Consider the following 22,829-nt stretch of genomic DNA (forward strand, 5'->3'; position numbering starts at 1 on the left):
CTCTGTCTCTGTCTCTGTCTCTGTCTCTGTCTCTCTCGTCCCAAATAAGAAAATGTGAAAGGCAAGGGAAAGAAAAATATATACACAAAACCGTTATGAACAACGAGGGGAAAAGGGGTGGGGGTGAGTAACGAACTCAAACAGGGTGGATGAGGATGGGTGGGGGTGCGGGGAAGGGGACGGGGACAGGAGGGGGAAAGTGAGTCGAGAAGAAGAGGAGTGGGAGGAAATCGGAGGGGGGAAGAGGAAAAAAAAGACGATGAGAATATTAAACGACAGGGGAGAGAATAACACTGGACTCACAACACCGAGCAGGAGCCTACGGCAGCCATGACACCACGCCCAGAAACCAAACCAAACCACACAGACACAGACATCAGATGTGCTTCTAACTCGAGGTATTGTCTTGTAAAAAGATTTTCAAAAGATAAATAACCCTTGACCTGTTAAATCTAAAATTGAATCAGTTTATCTTTGTATTACAGTCCATAAGTGTGTCAAATATAGACTAGATGAAATGTCTCGAGTGGCTCGTAAATTATTGCAGTAACACAGACTTTCAATTAAAGGGCACTTGACCTTCGAAAAACATGGCGCCAATCAAGGGCGACACAATCTTGAGTGCTTTGGTTATTTTATTTTTTAATCGACTTTTATCAAGTACTCCCGTGGGCATTGGTGTTACAATAAGGAGGAACTATTGATGCTTTGTAACAATTATGGCAAGCTCAGTCTGAACACTGTTCGACGTTTGACTCTCCCTGAATAAATTTTAGCCAATTTGAGCTATAACTCGGAAAAAAACCCGCCACATCACTCGACCAACCGTAAAGGGAGGAAGCGGGATAGAAGAGGGGGTGTTTTGACAAAACTGCGGAAGTGGAGCAATCACCCACCTCTGCCCAGCATCTTCCTGACCAATGTGTGCTCTTGCATTACAAGATGGATGACTTTACATGCCACATACAAGCTGGGCAAGATTTCCAGGACTGTTCTGACTACATTTTCACTGAAACTTGGCTCGACTCCACTGTACCCGACACCATTATCTGGATCCCCAGATTTACGCTGCACTGGTTGGATCATATGCCTGGTATTGGCTTCTATGGTTAGGTTAGGGTTAGGGTGGTGAGCTTGGGATCCTAGGATCCTGAGTTCAAATCCCACTTTTCTGTTGAATTAATACCAGGTGGGGTTGACTGTCATCCTTCTGAGGTTGGCAAAATGAGTGCCAGCTTACTGGTATCCTGTGTCGGAGTGGCGACCCGTCCAGGATTGTGCCCAATAGTTAAGGAGACTGCTTAGGCAGCACCAACACTCTGAACAGAGTATGGCCCTGATAGATAGATGGATGGATTGATGGATGGATGGATGGATGGTCGGATCGTGATTTTGAGGCCGTGAGTTGAAGGAAAGGTGGTGGAGTGAGTTATCTAGTCAATGACTAATACAAAGGTGTTATCGCATTCCTGTACCGCAGAGTTGGAAACTTTAGTCATAACATGTCGTCCATTTTATCTCCCTCGTGAGTTTGTCACTGCTTTTGGTTGTTATATACATCCTCCTGGACACTAATGCTGCATCTGCCATTGAACTACTCTCTGATATCATGATTATAAATGAAAATGCAAATTCAGTGGCATTTTTTTTGTGGAAGCAGACTTTAATCATACCAACCTAAGGAAGGGTCTTCCAAAATACTGCCAGCACGTCACCTGTTTAACTCACCATGGCAAGGTTTTGGATCATTGTTGCACGATTAAAAAAAGATGCATATTGTCTCCTACGTTGAGCCCCTCGAAGCGAATCAGATCAGAATATGATCCACTTATAGTGCCAAAGTACTATCAGCAACTGTAGCATCAAAACCCAATGAAACAACTTCTCCCACAGGGGACCCCAATGGATGTCAATACCCTACGTGGCTGCTATGTGTATAATACGAGCCACACGGAACGATGTCGCTCATACACTGAATCAACCATGATCGGAACATGTGCCCAGTGAAGAAGTCGTCTATAAATCTATCGACACTGTTCTGGAGGTGGATCAAATCATTCACTACCATGTCAAATTTCTGAACTCGCTACATCCTCTGGGCATGCCACCTCATCAGCTGAAATTTAAAGTCAAGACACCAATCATGCTTCTTCGCAATCTGGATTCCACAAAATTGTGCAGTGAAACTTGGTTGGTCATGCGGCAGCTGATGAAAAATCTCATAGAACCTACGATCTGCATTGCAAAGTTCTCAGCAGAGAATGTGTTGATTCCCCGTATACCACTCATTCCCAGTGACTGTCCATTTGAATTCAAGCAGTTCCAATTCCCGGTATCTCTGTCATTCACCATGTCAATAAACAAGGCAGAAGGACAAATTGTGCAGAAAGCAGGAATCTAGCCCAACCATGTTTTTCACATGGCCGGCTTTATATCAGATTCTCCAGAGTTTGGACGAGAATGAATTTGTTCATATATGCATATGATAGACAAATCAGGAATGAGGTATACCCGGAAGATCTCGCATAAAATAAGCCCGATTTAATCAATGAGTAACAAAGCCTGCAATCCGGCAAAGATGGGTATCCCGCGAGTAAATAATAAAAATAGGACCACAGATCCTGAAGCTTACCTGGATCAGAAGCAACAGTCAATGACATCATAAACTATAAACTATTGACATTTTGTTCATGTGCAGAATCTGGTCACATGATTGGTTGAATGGAAGCCCCCTCGATGCTGATTACAGCGTTACCTTTGGCTAGATAATACATGCAAATGGACAAGAGAGGTCCCTTTGATGTTTTGGGGGCTATGATGTCGCAACTTTGAAACCGCTATTGGAACACATTTGAGAAACTGTATCGCCAGAACGAGGACAAAATGGTACCACATGTACATTTATTAATGTGAACATTAAAGTTATCTCAGGTGAACAAATGTGTATGTGATGGGTCACCACCGATACACATCAGAAAGGTAAGAATTTTACAGCCCTACTTTGAGTTTAGGGTCCTGTAAGCATAATAATACAAAGAACGTTTCAACACCAATGTGTAGGCTGGTTAAATAGAAGATTCATTATTCCAAGCTTTTGGGCAATGCTCTTCATCGGGTTTTAAAGTTAAATTGAAATTGTGTGTGTAGTTTTGGAGGAGAGCAAATAACTATTTTGGAGGGGAGGGGGTAACAACCCCCAACCCCCTCGCACAGACCCCATATACTCATTTGTTTAATGCCGTGAACAAACGTTGGTACATCATGAGTGATGATGGTTGTGGTCGTTTCGTCGAAATTTTGTGTCGTTTTGGAGAACACAAATACCTATTTTAGGGGATCACTACCTCCCCCCTCCCACCCCCGTATACCTCTTTAATGAGCGCACATTTGATGCAGTCGATAAACTTGGGTACATCACGAGCGATTAAGGATGTGGTCAAGTTTCATCGAAATTGTTCATTTAGTTTCGGAGAAGAAAGCAAATACATATTTTGAGAAGTGTTAATGGACTGACTGACTAAGTCTTCTTTGCCTGACTAAGTGTGTCGACGTTTGACTGACGTTTGACTGAACCAAGGCCCGGCGAGTCACCACGAGGGTGAAAGGTAGCCTGTGCGGTCTCTCGGAGCCCTTGCGGTCTCCACGGCTCCGTGAACTATTAAAAGGCCCACGAGGTCCAGTTCTTGCCCTTTTCTTTGTATGAACGTTGTGGCGCCATGTCCTCAAGTAGAATTGTAATAAGTGTACATCATAAATAGAACGGTTGTAGTTCCTTGTCTTGCTCGTTCCTGCATTGCTTTATTCCTGCATGATTGCATATGTGTTTGATTGCATACGTGTGTAACAAATAAATGTCCTTGTTTGAATGTTGACCTGTTCGTTGTGTCCTTTCCCTCAATTGAGCTGCCGTATTGCGTTCGGGATATTATCTGGGTTTTAAATAGCCGATAAAGTAATCGGATCCAGCGGGGCTTGGCGATATACACCGCTTGGCAAATCGCAAACGGAGCGAGCTGCTTCAGCGGCTCGTTTCCAAGCAAGTCCCGTTGAGGTGTAAATCCCTGGCATTTCTGTCTGTGCGCATACTTAGGTAAATCGACAATTCGGCGATCGGACAGAATAGTTGGCTGATTTACGGTGTGATTAAAAACACACCCGTAGCTCGATTTCGGCGTTGATCCGAAAGCTGCGACTGGATTGCCAGGGTCGGTGGGCGCGCGGCCGCAATTAGCTAAAAGCGGTCGTCCGCACGCCGGAGTGATGAGAATCTACAACAATATGTATATGTGGGAAAAATTACATTAATAAAGCAATTACCAAAAAAAAATTAATCAGTCACATGATCTGGTAGCGATATTGGATTGAACGGAAATCTTCGGATTATTGGATTAAAAAACATTATTTCTCTTGAACCACTTCATCAATCTATATGAAACTCCACAATTATGATCGAGTAGTGATGGGGAATACATGCTTTAAATTCCAACCTGACAAGATGCCATGGTCTGGCGGCAAGAATTATTTAATTTTTGATGTGGGTTCTTTTTTATTTTTTGAATCAGGCTCACTTGGCTGCACCTGGATGGATGTGAAGATATAGGAGTAGCAGCTAAAACCTGAATCGTATCGAGGATCCTCCTGATGATTCATCTTAGGTTTTTGCTTGTTTAGGTTCCTTCTGATGACTCCAATGCAGGACTGTACCTAGTTGGTCTTCCATTTGATTTGAATTTAATTTATTTTAATCCCATTCTAAATTGAATTGAATAATAATAAACATCATGGGTCAGCGTCAAGTATCCCATCAAAGCTTGACGTCTTGGTACCCGGTCATCATGACCAACAGTTATCAAGTGGCATTTCTAGTGAGGTCTTATTAATTATGCAACACACCAGTACACAAGCACCATGCAAAACAAGTCCTGGCGACGGTCTGCAATGACCGATTTATCTTTTACTTGTTATCCCCCCCCCCCCCGGAGGGAGGGTAGCGGGATGTTGTAATCATCCGGTTTGTTACTTGGCGAAATCTTCGATTTTGTCAAGTATGTTGGTCTGTTCCATTTGTTTGTTGGTTTGTCCGGTCATCCACAGCCCAAACGGCTGGACCAGTCGTTCTTAAATTTTTACACCTGATAGGCAATCCACCTGAGACGGTCCGCGTCCAAACCCCGTCTTAATCGGACTAAATGTCACGACGTGACGTCACACAATGTGAAAACGCATTTTTGGACATAAAACTCAGTGACCGGAAGTCGTAGCGACTTCCTGTTGACGCCAAAACAAACTTCAATGGAATATCTAAATGTTTTAAAATGTATGTTAGTACAAATTATGCACAGTTTTCGCAAGCGTATGACGTCAAAGTTTTTAGCTATTGGCATGATTTAACGTCATTTTATTAATGTACGAACAAATAAACACCACACATTCCATGACATTACAGCTTGGACCACCACACGGAAAGGTCAACTAATTTGCCAAGTGTCGTGCTTAGGCCTATGTCACATTTGCTCTATGGCGAGGATATGGCAGCCGTACGCCCTCTCAATTGACAGAAACGTGCGGCAGCCGCAGAGTTTCTGATGTAGCCTCAGGGTGACCCTATGCCATATGGCTATATTTTACAGGCCGTAGGGTCGCCGTGGAATTATAGCGCGGAGTTGTCACCTTGCGTCTGCCTTGAACATTCTATGGCCGCCGCAGGAACGCCCTAAGGTCACCGTGCGACATCAAATCAAAGACCATACGGCACCCCCACGTTTTTGGTCTCCACAATTTATAAATACCCCCTGCGGCTACCCGAAAAATAAAAACATATGTGACTGCTACATTGTGTGACCGTGGAAATATTGCGGCCGCCCTATAATTGCTCGTGGCCGTAGATTTTGTAGACCCTACTGCCGCCTTGCCAAATGTGACTTAGGCCTAAGCATGATTTTTCATTTGTCTGTCTGTTAGCAACTTTACGGCAAAACGGCTTTAGCAAACACTATCAAATTTAATCCACAGCTGGGCAATGAACCTTGGACGACCCCATTAACTTTTGGGTCCGATTGGATCAAAGGTCAAGGTCACGAAAAGATCAAAATCGTTTTTCGCTCATAACTTTGTCAAAAATGATCTGATTTACTTCAAACTAAGCTTATAGTGAACCTTATTCTATTTGTCACTTATAATCCTACCCATAATGGGTGGGATTTGTTGTGCCTGGCACCACTAGTTATTTATGTTTTTGGGGGGTTCCACAACTTTCCATATGTACATTTGATTGTGAATTGTCATGCAATTCAGCATAAGCTGTCATATGATAAAAATGCGAATTTTAGTGTGGTTTACCATAAAGGGACTGACTCATTGTGAGATTTTGGTTACAAGGAAGCCGGTAGCTTCATCGGGGGCTGAGAAAGCAGTATGTGCCAGGTCGTAAGTGAGGAAGTAAATGTGCATCACACTGGACAAATCATTTACGAAAATCAGTGCATCCAGAACATTATGTACTTTATGACAATTGAAGAGCACAATAATAGATCCACCTTTGATTCTACAATCTAAGTGCTACAATCTAAGTAATAGATCCACCTAAAGATACAAATTTTTTTTTAAATATCTTTCAAAGTGGTATAGACATCACCTGTAAAAGTGTCAAGAGAGACTCATGGAAAAGTGAGGGGTCCATGTTCCTGCTGGTGAGCTGCTCCTGAATCAGAAACATTTCAATAAAATGAGCAGGACCACTCACATTACATGGTTAGACATACAAAATACAGTACACATAATCTACGATTTGACTTCCGGTTCCGGTTCCGGTTCTTGAGCGATGGTGGCGGTTCCTCGTCAGGGTCTCTGCCAACTTTCTCAAAGATAAGTTTTCCGGTCGTTTTTGTTGCGATTCTACTGTTATTTTGTTATCTCTGTGTTTACAGTGTGTTTCTAGTTCGGTCTTGTGCTAAAACTCGTACTAACTGGTGAGTATTTGTCGTCTTTTCATATTGGGTTTCCTTGAGGCCTACCTGTCGTCCGGGACGTCGTCTGACTCGTCCCATCTGTGTGCACGATCGTTTTTATTCTATTTTCTCCTTATCACCTTCAGTTTTTTGTTTCCTTCTATCCCTCCATCACTCTCTTAATTCCTCCCAACTATACCCTTTGTTTCATGTCTTAAAATATATTTTTTAAATAATAATAATAAAGAATCTTTTCCCTTCTCACCTTTCCCTCCCGTAACCACGTGACTTCCTCTACGGACTCTTCGTTTTCCTTCTTTACCTTCCACATTTCCAATCCCACATTGATTGTAAAGGTATTCACCACTCACCTTCACGACATTTTTTATTCAAACTCTTCCTTTACTCTACTTCCTCTTCCCTAATCTTCAAAGAAAAAAAAATAACAGTCTCTTAAAATGTATTGACTTCCTCTCTCTGCTGTGCTCTTCTTCTTTTCTTCAAAAAGTAGTTATTTTCGACCTTTCTTTCATCATCCTGTGTAGTACAGGCATTTTAGCAGAAATATTTGGTCAACCTCCCACAAATTGCAGCAAAAGCAAACTCAACAGATTTTGATTCCTGGGTATGTCCTCAGTGACAGAAAAAAGTCCTAAGGGATCCTCCAGGGGGAAAGTCCTGAAATCATGGAAATCCAATATGGCCACCACTCGGCTTCGGGAAAAATGAGAAAATTGTAAAGATTGATATTTTAATATGTAAATATATGTTTTTCTGTATCGTAATTGTTTCTAGTTATGGTCAGTATATTGATATACAAGAATAATTATAAAAAAGTGAAATGCATTGAGGGTAACATAAAAAAAATTATAGCTTTTTTTGTCCAAAAATGTCAATATTTTTTCCCTAAAAAATATTTTGACTTGAGAAAGTTTGTTCATACAAGAACATATGTATCCCCAGGCATACATACTATATATTTCCAGATACAGGGACATTAGTACTATCCTCTGGTGAAAGAATTAACACAATATTAATTTGTTAGCACATGCAATATTGACAGCACATGCATATACTCGACCCTGATATTTGTCAGTGAACATGCACGACACAACAGTGTCACTCCTGTAATTACCTTTGATCAGCCCCTCTGGTGGAAGGCCCTCATGATCATCAACTCGGAGCCTATGGGAAGTGGTCTGAAAGGGATTGTCCTACGCTTGGGCGGCTTCCATGCAGAGATGAGTTTCCTCGGATGTATTGGACACCTGATGGTGTCATCCGGGCTTCAAGAACTCATGGAGTCGATATATGCCCCCAATGCAGCGATTCACATGTTTAGTGGCAAGGCCATTGCCCGCGCAGTTCGGGCACACCTAATTGTTGATGCAGCCCTCAATGCCTTGCTGTTTACAAATGTGCTCAATGCGCCTCTACCATGCCTACCTGAAACATCAGACGGCAATGGGAATGAAGATCCGGACTTAGTCGAAGCAGCTGCAAGGCAACTACATGACCAGCATACAGATCTAAGCAATAATCCAGACTTCAAAGAAGCTTGTACCCTTTATGAGAAGCTGATGGCTGGGACACTGTCTGTGGAAGAAGTATGCAAGTCTGACGTCTTGAAATGAATCAAAGACCACCTTCAGTAGCATGCAGTCTGAAAAGATATCTTCTAGAACTTCAGCGCTCTGGGTTCAGTATATGGACATGCTAGATATTCTACGCAAATACATCTGGGCAGAGCGCACTGGGAACTGGGCACTACATCTACAGGCCATCCAGGAAATGCTGCCTTACCTGGCAGCCTCGGGCCACAACCTGTATGCCAAATCTGCGAGGGTGTATCTGCAGCAGATGTCCAACCTCAAAACTCAACATCCCAATGTCCAACAACGTTTTGATGAGGGGTTCCATGTAGTTCGACGAAGTGATCGCCTGTGGGCAGGTCTTTCAGCTGACTTGATCATCGAACAAGTTCTGATGAGAAGTTTCAAGACCAGCGGGGGGCTCACACGAGGGCGAGGAATGACAGAGCAACAACGGCTGGTATGGCTACCATCAATGCCTGCCTGTGCAGAAATAAACCAGGCAATGCAGGAGCTCACAAGTGTGAACTAAAACACTGGAGAGCAGAAGAAGGACATGACCAAGGCAAGACAATCTCGTGACTGGAAGGACACACTATCAGCTCTTCAGTATTTACAGGAACGGAATCCGTTCAGTAGTGATCCACGTCTGAGGAACATTGCCACTGGAGTTCATGCACACCCCACCGTCAATGTCGATACAGCACATGCTTTAGGAGCCAAAATATTGAAATCTATGGATGGGAAAACACCTGCCGAGTACACACCTAAGAGGAAAGACCAAGTTGTCACCCTCGGCATGAAGTCATCTGTCAAGATTGATGGAGAGCAAGTCCAGGTTGACCCACAACTCCTCCTCCAGAGACTGATCACTGTTGCACAGACAGCAGAAGAACTGGAGTCGGCCTTAAAATATGAACTGTGCAGCTATCCACCAGCCCTCTTTGATTCCTCTCTTCAGCTTCGAAAAGCACACAAGCCAGTCTTTGCTGATGCCATCTGGGATCTTCTTGGATCCGATGTCCCAGCCGATATCCCCAATGATGGGCAACAGTATGTTTTGGATGGCGGGGCACTTGTTCAATGCATTCCATGGTCTCCTGGATCTACATAGAGACATATACCACCAGTACACTGATAATGTAACGAAGAAGTACGAAGATGCCATAGTCGTGTTTGATGGTTTATGAGAGTACCAACACGAAGGACATGACACACCAGAGACGGTCTAAAGGGAATGCTGGCACTACTGTGACATTTACAGCTGACATGCGTCTCACAATGAAGAAGGAACAGTTTCTTGCCAATAGGCAGAATAAACAGCAATTCATTTTTATTTTGAGTGAAGAGCTTCAGAAGAAGAACTGTGAGACACACCATGCCTCAGGGGATGCTGATCTCCTGATTGTACTGAAGGCCATGCAGTCTGCTACTGTCACCAACACTGTGTTAGTTGGTGATGACACAGACCTCCTCGTCCTCCTATGCTACCATGCAAACTTAGAATCCCACGACCTCTTCTTTTGTCCCAAGCCAAAGAAGAACACGAAGAAGCCTCGCATCTGGAACATCAAGGCTACAAAGAAAATGATTGGAACATATATATGCAAGCACATAGTTTCGACATGCAGTTCTTGGGTGCGACACAACATCTCGTCTTCATGGGATTGGAAAGAGAGCTTCCCTCAAAAAGTTCAAAGCAAACAACACATTTCGTGAGCAGGCCAAGGTTTTTGACACATATCCAGCTTCCATATGTGATGGGGCAGATGCAGGAGAAAAAAACATTGGTGATAATCTACAACGGAAAGTCAACTGACACCCTGGACACCCTCGACACCCTCCGGTATCAGTGGTACTGGGACAAGGTGGCTTGGAGCTCCTCTCACGTGCAACCACAGACGTTACCACCAACATCAGAAGCAGCAATGTATCACAGCCTGCACGTGTATCTGCAAGTCCAAGAATGGAAGGGATGTGCAGATGAACTTCTTCCGACAGACTAGGGTTGGCAGAAGTGTGACGAGGGTTTTGTGCCACTTCAGACATCAATAGCTCCAGCTCCTGAAAAGATGTTACGTGTCATTAGGTGCAACTGCCAGGTTGAATGTAGCACCATGAGATACACATGCAAGAAGCACAACATTGAGTGCACTCCAGCTTGTGGAAACTGCAGGGGCTCTGGCTGCACAAACACTCCATGTGACAATGATGAGGATGATGATGACATTGTCGAGTTCTAACTTTAATACGCTTGATTTTTCTCAACATGTATAGTAAGTATATAATGGATGTAGTTTCTGAGTTTAATGCGAATTTTCATTTCGAAACCTTCATCAGGCAGATGTGATGCCCCAAGTGGAATTGTGAATTTTGTCATGTTTCAATGATTTACATAATTATATTGTATTGCCATAGACTTGATTTCATCTTGTCTTCAACGTTTCTTCTTTTTTTTTTGTCCAGGAGCCAAAATCAGTATCAGGTAAAAAAAAAAATTTCGGGACAAAAAATTGACATTTTTGGACAAAAAAAAGCTACAATTTTTTATTTTACCCTCAATACATTTCACTTTTTTTATATTTATTCTTGTATATCAATATACTGACCATAATTAGAAACAATTAGAATGCAGAAAAACATATATTTACATATTAAAATATCTGTACAATTTTCTCATTTTCCCCGAAGCCGGGTGGTGGCCATATTGGATTTCCATGATTTCAGGACTTCCCCTCCCCCTGGAGAATCCCTTAGGACTTTTTTTTCTGTCACTGAGGACATATCCAGGAATCAAAATCTGTTGAGTTTGCTTTTGTTGCAATTTGTGGGAGGTCATCCGACATTTTGCCTGTACAAGTGTCAAGAAATTTGATCTGTTACAACACTTCCTTCCTCAATTCTCTCAATTCTTCTGAATGACATCCATCCTGCAATGTATCGAAATGAATCTCTGGCCTACAAATACTTTAAAACCCATTTTGCAATTATTTTTCCTCCTCCAATCGTTTTTTTTTTCCAACTTCAGTGCAAATGCAACCCATCTCCTTAAATCTACCTCCTCCAAACTCCCCCCCCCCCCCATCATACCTCCTCCTTACTCCTCCCATCTTGCCCCTAACCTTCCTCCTCTTTTCGCTCATCTCTATTGCCCTCTGCTTTCATAACAGCTTCCCTTCTGGTATCCCAAACTTTATGGTTTTCAAACATCCGTGGTCTCCGTTCCAACTGAACAAATATCTCACTTTCATTCAGCATACTCTTCAATATCTCAAACATGCTTTCGCTTGTCTCTCATCACACCTCCCCCTCTTTCCACCCCCCAAATCTTGTTCCTCCCACTGCTTTACCATACCTCTACCTAGTCTCATCCTTCCCCTCTCCCAACCCCTCCCTTCTCCCCCATGACCACACCTGCTCTAATAGTCTCCACTCCCTCTCAAAGCTTCCCTCTCATCCCTCCATCACAATTCAGCCACCTCTCCCTCTTCAAGGCAAACATGACTCTCTTTCCTCCCCAAGCTTTCCCCTCATTTCTCCCCCTTCTCCCCCAAATCGCCACCCCCCCAACCCCTCCCTTTCTAATCTCCCCCATCACTCCTCAAAGCTGCCTCCCCTCTTCCAAAGCTCTCAAATATTGTGACTCTCCCTGCTCGCTCTCTTCATCACCGTACAATTCTCTTCCTTCCCCTCTCCCCACCTCTCCCACATGGCCATGCCTGCTCTCATTGTCTCCACTCTCCTTCAAAGCTTCCCTCTCACATCAACCATCTCCTCACTCTTCAAAGCAAACTTTTCTCACTTCCCTCTCCAAGGTTCCCACTCACCATTCTCCCTCAATTTTCCAACCCCCCACCCCCACCCTCCACATCAAATCTCCCCCCTCTCTCCCCCTTTTCAAAGCTGCCACCTTCCCACACCCTCTATCTTCCAACTCATTCCCACACCTCCTTCAATCTCTAACTTCCCTTTGCCCCCTATCCTATTACTCCTCACTGCGACTCATCCCTTCACCACCTAGCACTTTGTCCTCCCCATCCGACCCTCTCCCCTAGCACTCCTGAAATCTACTCACTGTCAACAACTCTCCCTACCTCCCCCTCTCCTCATTTGTCCTACCCTCCCCTCCTCTCCCCTCCCCTACACCAAAAGCCTCCTCCTCTACTTCTTACTAAACAGTGTAGACCTCAAACAGCCAGGGTCTTCGCTCTCACCTGACTGATCTCTCCATCCAGGTTACCACTGACAACCCAGACATTATCTGTTTAACACAAACGATCCTCCTTCAAGACATCTCTGACTCCTTAGTTTCTCTCCCGGGTTACACTCCCTCCTCTGGTATTATAGACCTGAGTCTCGTCCTGGTGGCGGAAATGATCTCGTTATCAAAAACTCTATCCCTCACTCTCCATACACTGCCCTCACTCCTCCAGATCCCCAAGAATACCTCTGGCTCCGGCTTCCCTCCACTCCCATCTCATGCTTATCTGTGTTGTACCGTCCACCAAACAGTGATTACTCCATTTACATCTCGCTCACCAAAAACATGGACCAACTTCTATCCACTCATCCAAACTCTCTCTTCCTCACATGTGGTGACTTCAAATTCCATCATGCCAGCTAGCTGGGTGTGGATACCTCTCACACCTGCCATGGCACTTCAGCAACTCATTGGAACTGACATAATCTGTCAACTTCCCAAGTCACTTCTCAGCAAATGCTACTCCATCTCTTCTGGATCCGATTTTGACCAATTTCACAGAAAATGTCTGCTGTTCTTTTTCTGCTCCAATCGGTTCATCTGACCATATTCTTGTCAAAGTAGACATCCCTGTGGCTGTTATTAGAGAACTACATCAGTGCCGTCGTGTCTGACATTTCTGTCAGGCTGACTGGTAGTGACTTCAAGCAGCCATCAAACGTTTAAACTGCTCTCCGATTTATACTCTCTCCAACATCAACTCATCCTGGGGATTTTTTTCAAAGAAATTTGCTCTCTCTCATGCACAGATTTTTCCCCTCCCGTCTTCAGTTGTCCTTTCCTTTCTCCCACCCATGGTACAGTCATCCCCCGTTTATCGCGGGGGTTACGTTCCAAATCACCCCGCTATAAGTGAAAATCCGCGATGAATGGATGCCTTCCCAAAACATCAACTCGTCTGGTCTGGTCGGCTTGGCAGTGATCGGGTTTGAGGTGCCGGAGATCGATCGACTCGTCTGGTCTGGTCGGCTTGGCAGTGATCGGGTTTGAGGTGCCGGAAATCGACTTGTCTGGTCTGGTCGGTTTGGCAGTGCTCGTCCAACCGCGGCAAACCTTTTTCCTTCCCGAAGCATATCTAGCACCTTAACCTTCTGTACATACCTCGTTTTTGTGCATTGTGTGACAGGTCGAGCACCACGCGTTATAATTTATTGCTTAAATAATTTATATTTTACATATTATAACCGCGATATACTGGGGGAATCCGCAAAAAAAATAGTTAGGTTCCAAGGGAAAACCCGCGATGAACCGGGGGCGCGAGAGGTGAACTGCGATATAGCGAGGGGCGACTGTACACTGAAGTTTGTGGCGAGGCAGTTGCCCTAAAACAACTTGCCTTCGCCTCATGGAAGGCAAATACTACTGAAGGCAATCTTAGTTCCTTCCACAAAGCTCGGAACAAGTGTGTATCTACCCTCAGGAGAGCCAGGAAACAACATCTTTTTAATCTCAAGTCTGAACTCTCAAACCTGTCTCCCTCCTTCAAATCCTGGTGACCTCCAGTTAAGTCTGTTTCTGATGTATGCTCCCCCTCCATCCCTGACATTACCTCAAATAGCTGCACAGCTGACACTGCACGTGAAAAGGCTGAATGGCTAAAACTCTGTGTTCGCTTCTAAATCTTGTGTCCCAAACCCATCGCTTTCTGTACCAACTTTACCCAGTTGCACCCAGCTGTCCCTGGACACTGTCTTTTTCTCCTGACAAGGTGGAGAGCTTGCTGTCAAACCTCGACTCAGATTCTGCAACCGGTCCAGACGGCATCAACCCGCGTGTCCAAAAGACCTGATCTACTGCTCTTGCTCACCCTCTCATTTACTCAAGGTCATCTGCCATCTGCTTGGTAATCAGCAAACATAACCACTCTGCATTAAAGTGCAAAAAGATCCCTGCAACTGCAGACCAATCAGCCTTCTGCCAATCATCAGGAAGGTCAGGCAATCTGTCATCGTTTCTGACATCAAATCCTTCCTCTTCTCCAATGGCTTGATTTTCGATCATCAATTTGCATTCAGACCAGGTCACTCTACCCTGGACATTCTGCTTTTGCTTTCCCAACAATAGATGGAGGTCCTCAATGCCAGACATGAGATCAGAGCCATCTCCCTCGACATACAGTATCGCGTGCTTTCGATATGGTCTGGCACCTTGTCCTGGTCACCAAATTATTTTCCTGTGGTATCCAAGGGAATCTCCAATCGTGGCTTTCAGACTTACTCCTGTCAGTCAACATGAACATGAGGCAATTCATGGAATTCTCTCATTCTCTCTTCATGTCCAGGATGGAGTTCCTCAAAGTAGTGTTCTGGGCCCTGTTCTTTTTCTGGTTTTAATCAGTGATCTCTCTGACTCTCTGGAAAATCCTCTACTTCTTTGCTGGTGACTCCACCTTCTGCTGTACAATCTGTTATCCCTCAGTTTGGCAAGCAGCAGCCTCTTCACTTTCTGCAGATCTGGACAAAATCACAAGTTGGTCCAACACTTGGAATAGTGTCTCGCTTTGTCTCTCCGAACGAACCCTCTGGAAACCCCTCGATCCACTTTCTCAACAATCCTCCTGAAGAAATTCTTTCATTCAAGCTTTTGTGTCTCACGATCTGTCATGATCTTTCCTGGGAAAGCCACATATCCAAGCTGGCCTCCAAAGCCAGACGCCGACTGGGCATCCTCCGCCATGCAAAATCCTTCCTTGGCACACCTGAGCTCCAGACCACATGCAAAGCTTTCATCCGTAGCCTGATGAAGTACTGCCATCCCCTATGGGCTGTTGTTCCTGCCTCTCACCTTTCTCAGCTTCACGCTGTGGAAACCGGCATTTAGGATCATTGGTATCTCCTGCGATGAAGCTGAGTCTTTGGGCCCCTCACTCTCTCACCACAGGCAGGTCGGTGGTCTTCTGTCTTCCATCATCTCCTCTCCTCACGCCTCCCCCCCCCACTCCATCTGTGATCTGCCCCCCCCCCCCAATATTTCCACTGAGCACTCAAGGTCAACCAGCAACCAACCCCAATTTGGTGAAACTACCAAAATGAAGAATCACTGCTCACCTTCACTTTGTCTTTCTACTTTTTCCCGCCTCTGGAACAAACTCCGACACTCTCTTCAATCCCACTCTTCCCTCCAGATCTTCAACACAGCTGTTCACCACCATCTCTTATCTTCCCCCATTCAAAAACATGATCTATTCTCACCCCATTAATCCACCCCAAACCCACCTCCTTAAAATTCCCTGCAGTGTCCATCTTGTTTACCCCATGTACCCCACCTCATCCCTCTCCCTTCCACAGATCTCCTGATGTCTCTGTTCCACACCGTTTTGGGCTTCCCTCTTCCGCCCTTCATCGCCTGCTCCCTTGTTATACGTTCTGTGTGTTAGCTCATATCCGAGCCTCGATATTGTCGACCAAAAGAAAAAATGTATTGAGTGCACAATAAGTCACAGAATACAAAATAAATGGTACATGTCCTTTCCAATATTTTTTATTAAATCATAATTCTATACGAAGCCAAATCAACATTACCTTTGCAGCTGTGATCTGTTCCTTGTAGTTTGAGGTTTTACAATTGAGAAACTCGGTTTGTTTTTGCTCCTTCTCCAGCTGCCCTTTGTGCAGCTTCATCTCCTGCTCAACAATCCTTAAATCGCTGTAAAATGAAGAAGAACAAGAATAAGAAGAGCTTGAGCTATGCTGAATGAATGAGAAGTGGAGGAGGAGATTAATTTCATAAATGAAACATATCGTTGATCACAAATCAAAACTGCTAAAAGATAAAAACCCTTCATCGTGCTGATCATTGCCAGCAGCCGATTGCTTTTGAGCTGTTTTTTGGCACAGAGTTGTGGGTTATCAGCACACTTGCATAGTGTATAAAAACAAGCAAGACAAAGTAACAAATAATTCAGACAAGCCGGTATGCGACATGGCTGCTCGCTCTAGATGGAAAGCTGGCCGACGCGACTAGCCGATATTCATGTACATGCTATCAATCAATTTAGCACAATAAATATGATTATCACAGCCCTCTTAGTTTGCACCCAGAAACCCACCTTGTGAAATTTCAGGCATGTTTCCAAAGAGACTCTAAGAAATGGCAGCCCTGGTAATTCTATTTATCTATTCGCTAAAGATTTTATTTTTTTATTTGATGCTGTAAGACATTCTCCTTGGGCACAAAAAAACCAGGTCCCTTGGAGGTCCAGTTTCGGAGGTATTGATTTTTTTGTGAAGTCCACAATAAGTGTACAATGTACGATAAAGTATTTTAGCTGTTGATAAGCAACGGAGGTGTGCATAGCAACCATTCATTTTTGTGTACATGCTAGCCACATTGTACACATTTCACCCAAATTTCATCAAAATCAGACTCTTTCTCTTAGAGATATTCGCAATTAACAGTTTCTGAAATGTTCGACATGTACTCGCCCAAAACCTATCTCCTCCTACAAATAATTTTTGTTAGGGCTGCAAATTGGCATGAAGGGAGCTAGATAGATTGCGCACAGAACTCTAAGCTTCGAATTTTTTTTTTCGATTTTTTGACCACTTTAAAGGGCTGTTGCTATGCCGTTGCTAGGGCCCGGGGTCCCATATTCGAAAGCACACGATTCCCAGAAATATTGGTCCTACCTACCAAATTTCATTGGAATCGGTTGAGTGGTTTAGCCCCTAGGCTTGACCAAAGTTTCGCGGACAGACAGACAGATGGAAATGTCCAGAATAAGGGTGCTCTTAGAGCAGCCAATATATACGGAAACCATCAGCGACAGACGTACTCACCGAGCCAGCTGCTGTTCCCGAGAGCGTGTGGCAGACACCAAGTGCAACAGATGTTGCACCTGCTTCTTATTCTCGTTTAACACTGCACGTGCACGCTCTATACTATTTGTATGTTCATTCATTGCCAACATGAAACTGTAAAACAACAACAACAAAAAAACCAAGGTTAAGTTACCCCAAAAAATAACAATCTGCATATTTGAAAGTGTTGGGCAAGAGCAATGAGATTTCCCTCCCTCAACAATCATTGCACATTACACAACTAACTTCTCAATAGTAAAAACATGGCACAGAGAACCAATCAAACTAATTCAAGGAAGCAAATATTAGGGGCTGTCAATTTGATCAAACATGGCTGTTCACTCATTCACTAAATCAATTTGTTTATTTATCTTTATGTACATACCCCATTCACTCAATGTATCATTTGATTATAGCTTGGATTTTTTTTCCCCCTATCCTCAAATGCCATTGCCTTTCCCCACCAGCAGCAACTTCCTTCTCAGAATGACTCAAAAGTGACACACACACACACACAGACACACACACACACACACACACACACACACACACACACACACACACACACACACACACACACACACACACACACACACACACACACACACACACACACACACACACGCCAGGGAGTGTGGGTTACCTGGAATCCTTGGTGTCCTGGAGATCGAGCACCAGAGCAGAGTTGACAAGAGCTTGGAGGCTTTTTGAGGATATTGCAGAGAATCCCACAGAGTCAGAAAGAAGCTTTTGCAGCTGCTGAGCTGTCAAACATAGAAACAGGAAATTAAAAGCCAATAAACCAAAAACAGGATGAACTGAACTCACAAAAAGACATCTGGAACATCATGGTACTGAAACACCAACAATGGTGTCAACAAATCATGGAGCTGTTTCTTATGGAATAAACGAAGCTTGCCAGATAACACTCAATGTCCATGTGCAAGCCATGATGAAAGTTTGATTTGGTAATTGTCCATTTATTATGATTACCACAAACAGCTGGATGCAATGACTGCATCATGATCACAAGATTTGATTTTATTTAAAAGGAATCAAGCAAAAAGATTTGTACTCTTTGCAGTTGCCACTTTAATCTGAGCACATGATTTATGATGTGACTGCACATTCAAACAAACAACATATGCAATGTTGATTTGTTCATTATTTGCCAATGTCTCTGCCACTAAGCTAGAGGTTGCAAGTGTGGGTCTTCCAAACTGAAAAAGAGATTACTCATTAAAACACTTCCTTTGAAGGTTAAAATCGTGTGATCACTGAAACAAATATCTATTCCATAAAAAACAACAATTTAGTCTCAAATTCAAGATATGGAATGTGCCTTCCACACCCTGTGCCTTCGTGTCACTGCTTTTTATCTTGCCTTCCTCGAGGTCATGGGATTTTAGGCACGGTCTCTCTGACAGCTTGTGACAGGTCTGCTTCTCACTCAATGAATAATGGTCAGTGGTTTCACAGTCTCCAAGTGGATATATTATGGTCTTGCTCCTCAAACCATCTCATCTCTCGGGTCAAACATTGCCCCTCCAGGTCAATCATATGCTTTCCACCAGAAACCCTTACCTTGTTTGCCTCCCCATGACTAAGATTAACACTCAACTCCATTCATCACACACTTATCCTGCTTGTGGAACAATCACCTTGAGTCAGATGCATCATACTCTTCCCTCAAAGACTTCAAGTCTGCTGCACACAATGACCATGTGGTCTCTCATTTCTACCTGAGCTTTCACTGAGACCCAATGAGACCTCCTTTCAAGTTTCCCCTTATACCTGAAACACCTCTCCATGTTGGACTGCATTCTTGTCTTCCTGTTTCCCCTTTACCAAACTTTGTCTGTTCAATCATTGCCCTGTTGCCCTGCTCTTCCATGAGCCTTGACATCTGTACATTATAGAAATATAGAAATAAATTCCCACCAAGTTCCACTTTTTCTTCTTCTTCTTCTTCTTTGGTATGCAAAATGTGGGTCTGGTTTGCCATCATTTTTGCTAGGACTGTGACTGCTAGGAGTGATGCAGTGCCCCCTGTAGGTTAGAGCAGGAATTTGTAATTTGTCCATGGTGCCGGCGATAGCTCGTCCACTCTTCGCGAAGGACAAAGTGGGATACTTAACGTCCACCAAATCATGCTGGCAGATGGAACGTCCAGTTTACCGTCAAAGGGACAATGGACACATTGATATATCGCTTTGCAGAAACACCAGGACAACAGTTTATAACTGGGTCAGAATACAAACCCAGGCCAGACAGCTCAGTGGAAAGTGAGGATACCTCTAGGCTATCCTGCCAACCCCTACACCATGTTATATACATAAAAATACAATCACCAAATGCATTTACAGCCTTATGAAGATGGTGTTTAAATTTTTATTTTCCTTCTCTTTACCGAGGGCTAACAGGAGAGATCATAGGTAACACATTCACGATTGAGCTGCATATTCTGGGTTTGATTAATGACCCAAATAGAAAAAGGTTGTCATGATGTTTCATAAGGCTTAGGTCAAATTTGCCACGGCGGCCGTGGGGTCTCCAAAATCTGCGGCCACTAGCAATTATATGGCGGCCGCAGTATTTCCACGGTCACACAATGTAGCAGTCACATACGTTTTTATTTTTCGGGTAGCCGCATGGCGTATTTAGAAATCGTGGAGACCGAAAACGTGGGGGTGCCGTACGGTCTTTGATTTGATGTCGCACGGTGACCTTAGGGCGTCGCTGCGGCGGCCATATAATTTTCAAGGCAGACGGAAGGAGACCTCAAGGTGCCCGCAAGGCGACCGCAGGGGGACCCTAAGGCGAACGTGCGGCCAGACGGATGGTAACGAGTGGGTATATATACCAGTTCTTTTTTTACTGAAATAAAAATATACCAGTATATATATATAACTGAATATACTATAACTATAATATACCGTGGTGCCCCCAGAATCCGAACGCCCGATTGTTTGAACAAATTGGAATCTGAACAATTTTGTCGCGAAAATTTTGCCCTAAAAACCGAAAACATTTTAAAAAACTGAACACAACGTAGCGTTCATGTTTGTTCACGTGTCTCCCCCACCTGTTCGACCCGCATCTTCGCGCTTTGTTCATTCAGTTCGTCGGTGGAAGTAGTCGTGAAAGCATCTCTCGTGTGTCGATCGATCTGTGAGCATTGGTTGCTGCTGATAGACATTCGATCCCAGGTGTCTCTCACAAAGACTATGCTGTCATCACCAAAAACCTGGTCAAATTCCAAACTCCTGTGCTGGCCACCAACAGTGTATTTACCTGCCTAGAAAGCTGGTAATACCCTGGAATGTTTATGGGATTAATCCAATTTCTTCACTTCCTCAGTTACATGTAGTTATGACAATCAGAAGTAGTGAGTTTCACTGCTGATATGTGGAGACCCCATGGAAGGCACACAGAATACTGCTCAACACACCACGAGTATCATATTCTTGAGCCGTGTGCTTGTACTCTTCGATCATGATGCGGCAAGCCTCATCCTGCTGTCTGTTCCGCTCCATCATCTCCTCCAACACCTCAATCATGTGCAGGTCAAGATCACAGGTAGGCACAGGAACATCTCCAAATAGCTCATGAAGCCAAGATTTGACCTGTGCAGAACATATCCATCAGTACAAGTGAGGTTGGATTACAAGATAAAAACAAAGGCATGCAAAAGTGTCATGTTTGGTGTACCCATCTGAGCACATGAGTCAGAATGATGGGATGACAGTTTCAAATCCCATAATGTTGTGGTGTTTATTGATGTCCTTGCACGTCATGAAAGTAAAAGTAAACCGATTTCTTCCAACATTCTGATAATGCATACAAGCTGTGTACCAGCTCCTCGATGAACCGTAAGGCACTGGAGATAAAGAAACAGGCAGAGCCTAAGGTGGCCCGCTGACCGTTTATTATACCTTCCTTATGTCAGGGGTTTACTTTACGAAACTCAGATTACAACAGGTTGTTGATCTTGTACAACTTGGTAACAGAGTAAAGAAGCAAGAATGTGTATCTGGATTAACTTTGGTCCAAAGTCAAACAACTGGTTAAAATCACAATCAAGGAAAACTAGGTAGAACGGCACTTGGAAGAGCACATACCTCTGCCAGGCTGAACAGTTTACGTTTGGGATCCCATTGATGGGCCGGATCTGTATCCAGATCTTAACCAAAATCTAATTGGCTTGTTCTCATCACACCACCAAATTATTCACCAAGTTTTGTCATAATCCATCCACAACATTTTGAGATATTGTGCTCCATATCGTTTTGGCCTTATCACTCAATAGTGAAGAATCCCGGAAAAAAAAAATTCTCATATCCGGATCCGAATCCAGATCTTCACCAAGATCTAAACAATTCGCCCTCGTCACACATCCAACCTGTCCACAAAGTTTCGTCTGAATCCATCACAGCCGTTTGAGATATCATGCTCACAGATAGACAGAGATAGACAGAGATAGACAGAGACAGGGGTGAAAACATAACCTCTGTTTACCTTCGTTGACAAAGGTAACTATGCAGAGATCATAGAACACCTTACCGACGCAGTCTTGAGAAAAAGGACATGGGAAGGATCTTTTCAACTCTTGCTTTGCACTTCTGAGCACAATGAACTTTGTTCGTGATCTTTGAATAGCAGGCGCGATGGTAACCATTTGAAGCCGCTGGATCAAATGGAATGGTCCAGAGCTGAACCTTCTGCCCACTCCACCCTCAAAGCGTGCAGCAAATTTGATTGGTCGAGACGATGTGAAATGTTGCCCAAAGTTATGTGAAACAAAGCTTTTGGAACTGCAAACAAGGCAATTTGTGTTCGACGGTGTTCAAATATATAATTCAAACAAAGGTTTGAAAGACCGGAGTAATAAAAATTTATACAGAAGTTTACCACTGTTGAGGAAACGTCTTTTACACCACCATATTTAACACATTGCATTAGTTATCCGTGCTTGTTGTTTGTGTCCTTTATCAGGTGTGTCCCTAAAAACAGTAAGTTTCCTGTTGGAATGATTTTCGATTTTGATTGACTGCCAGACAGACAAACTGTAGCAATTGTTTTATCGTGATTGGGACAAACTGTTCAATTTGCTAAATTCAGAGCCAAAGTACTGCTAAACTGCAGGTTCATGCTCCAATTCATGTTTCGATTCATGTTCTCCAGTGTTAAAAATGTATAATTCAACTGAAATTAAGTAGTGCCTTGATCA

The 22,829-nt window shown here is 43.7% G+C and overlaps 1 protein-coding gene across 2 annotated transcripts in view; it reads right to left on the bottom strand.

Annotated features, from left to right (window-relative positions):
* LOC147017117 (HAUS augmin-like complex subunit 1) overlaps positions 1–22,829 on the bottom strand; it is a 39,944-nt gene that overhangs the window by 10,132 nt on the left and 6,983 nt on the right. For both annotated transcript variants that reach the window (XM_085846504.1, XM_085846503.1), the window contains 5 exons: positions 21,051–21,225; positions 18,243–18,363; positions 17,579–17,713; positions 16,322–16,445; positions 6,635–6,700 (listed from right to left, as the gene is read on the bottom strand). In XM_085846504.1, coding sequence (XP_085702630.1) covers positions 6,635–6,700; positions 16,322–16,445; positions 17,579–17,713; positions 18,243–18,363; positions 21,051–21,159 — 555 coding nt within the window. In that variant the 5' untranslated portion in view covers positions 21,160–21,225. The remainder of the gene's footprint in view (positions 1–6,634; positions 6,701–16,321; positions 16,446–17,578; positions 17,714–18,242; positions 18,364–21,050; positions 21,226–22,829) is intronic.

The sequence above is a fragment of the Eptatretus burgeri genome, chromosome 11, assembly GCF_056783735.1.
Source record: "Eptatretus burgeri isolate ZD-2024b chromosome 11, Ebu_testis_v1, whole genome shotgun sequence".
Lineage (NCBI taxonomy): Eukaryota > Metazoa > Chordata > Myxini > Myxiniformes > Myxinidae > Eptatretus > Eptatretus burgeri.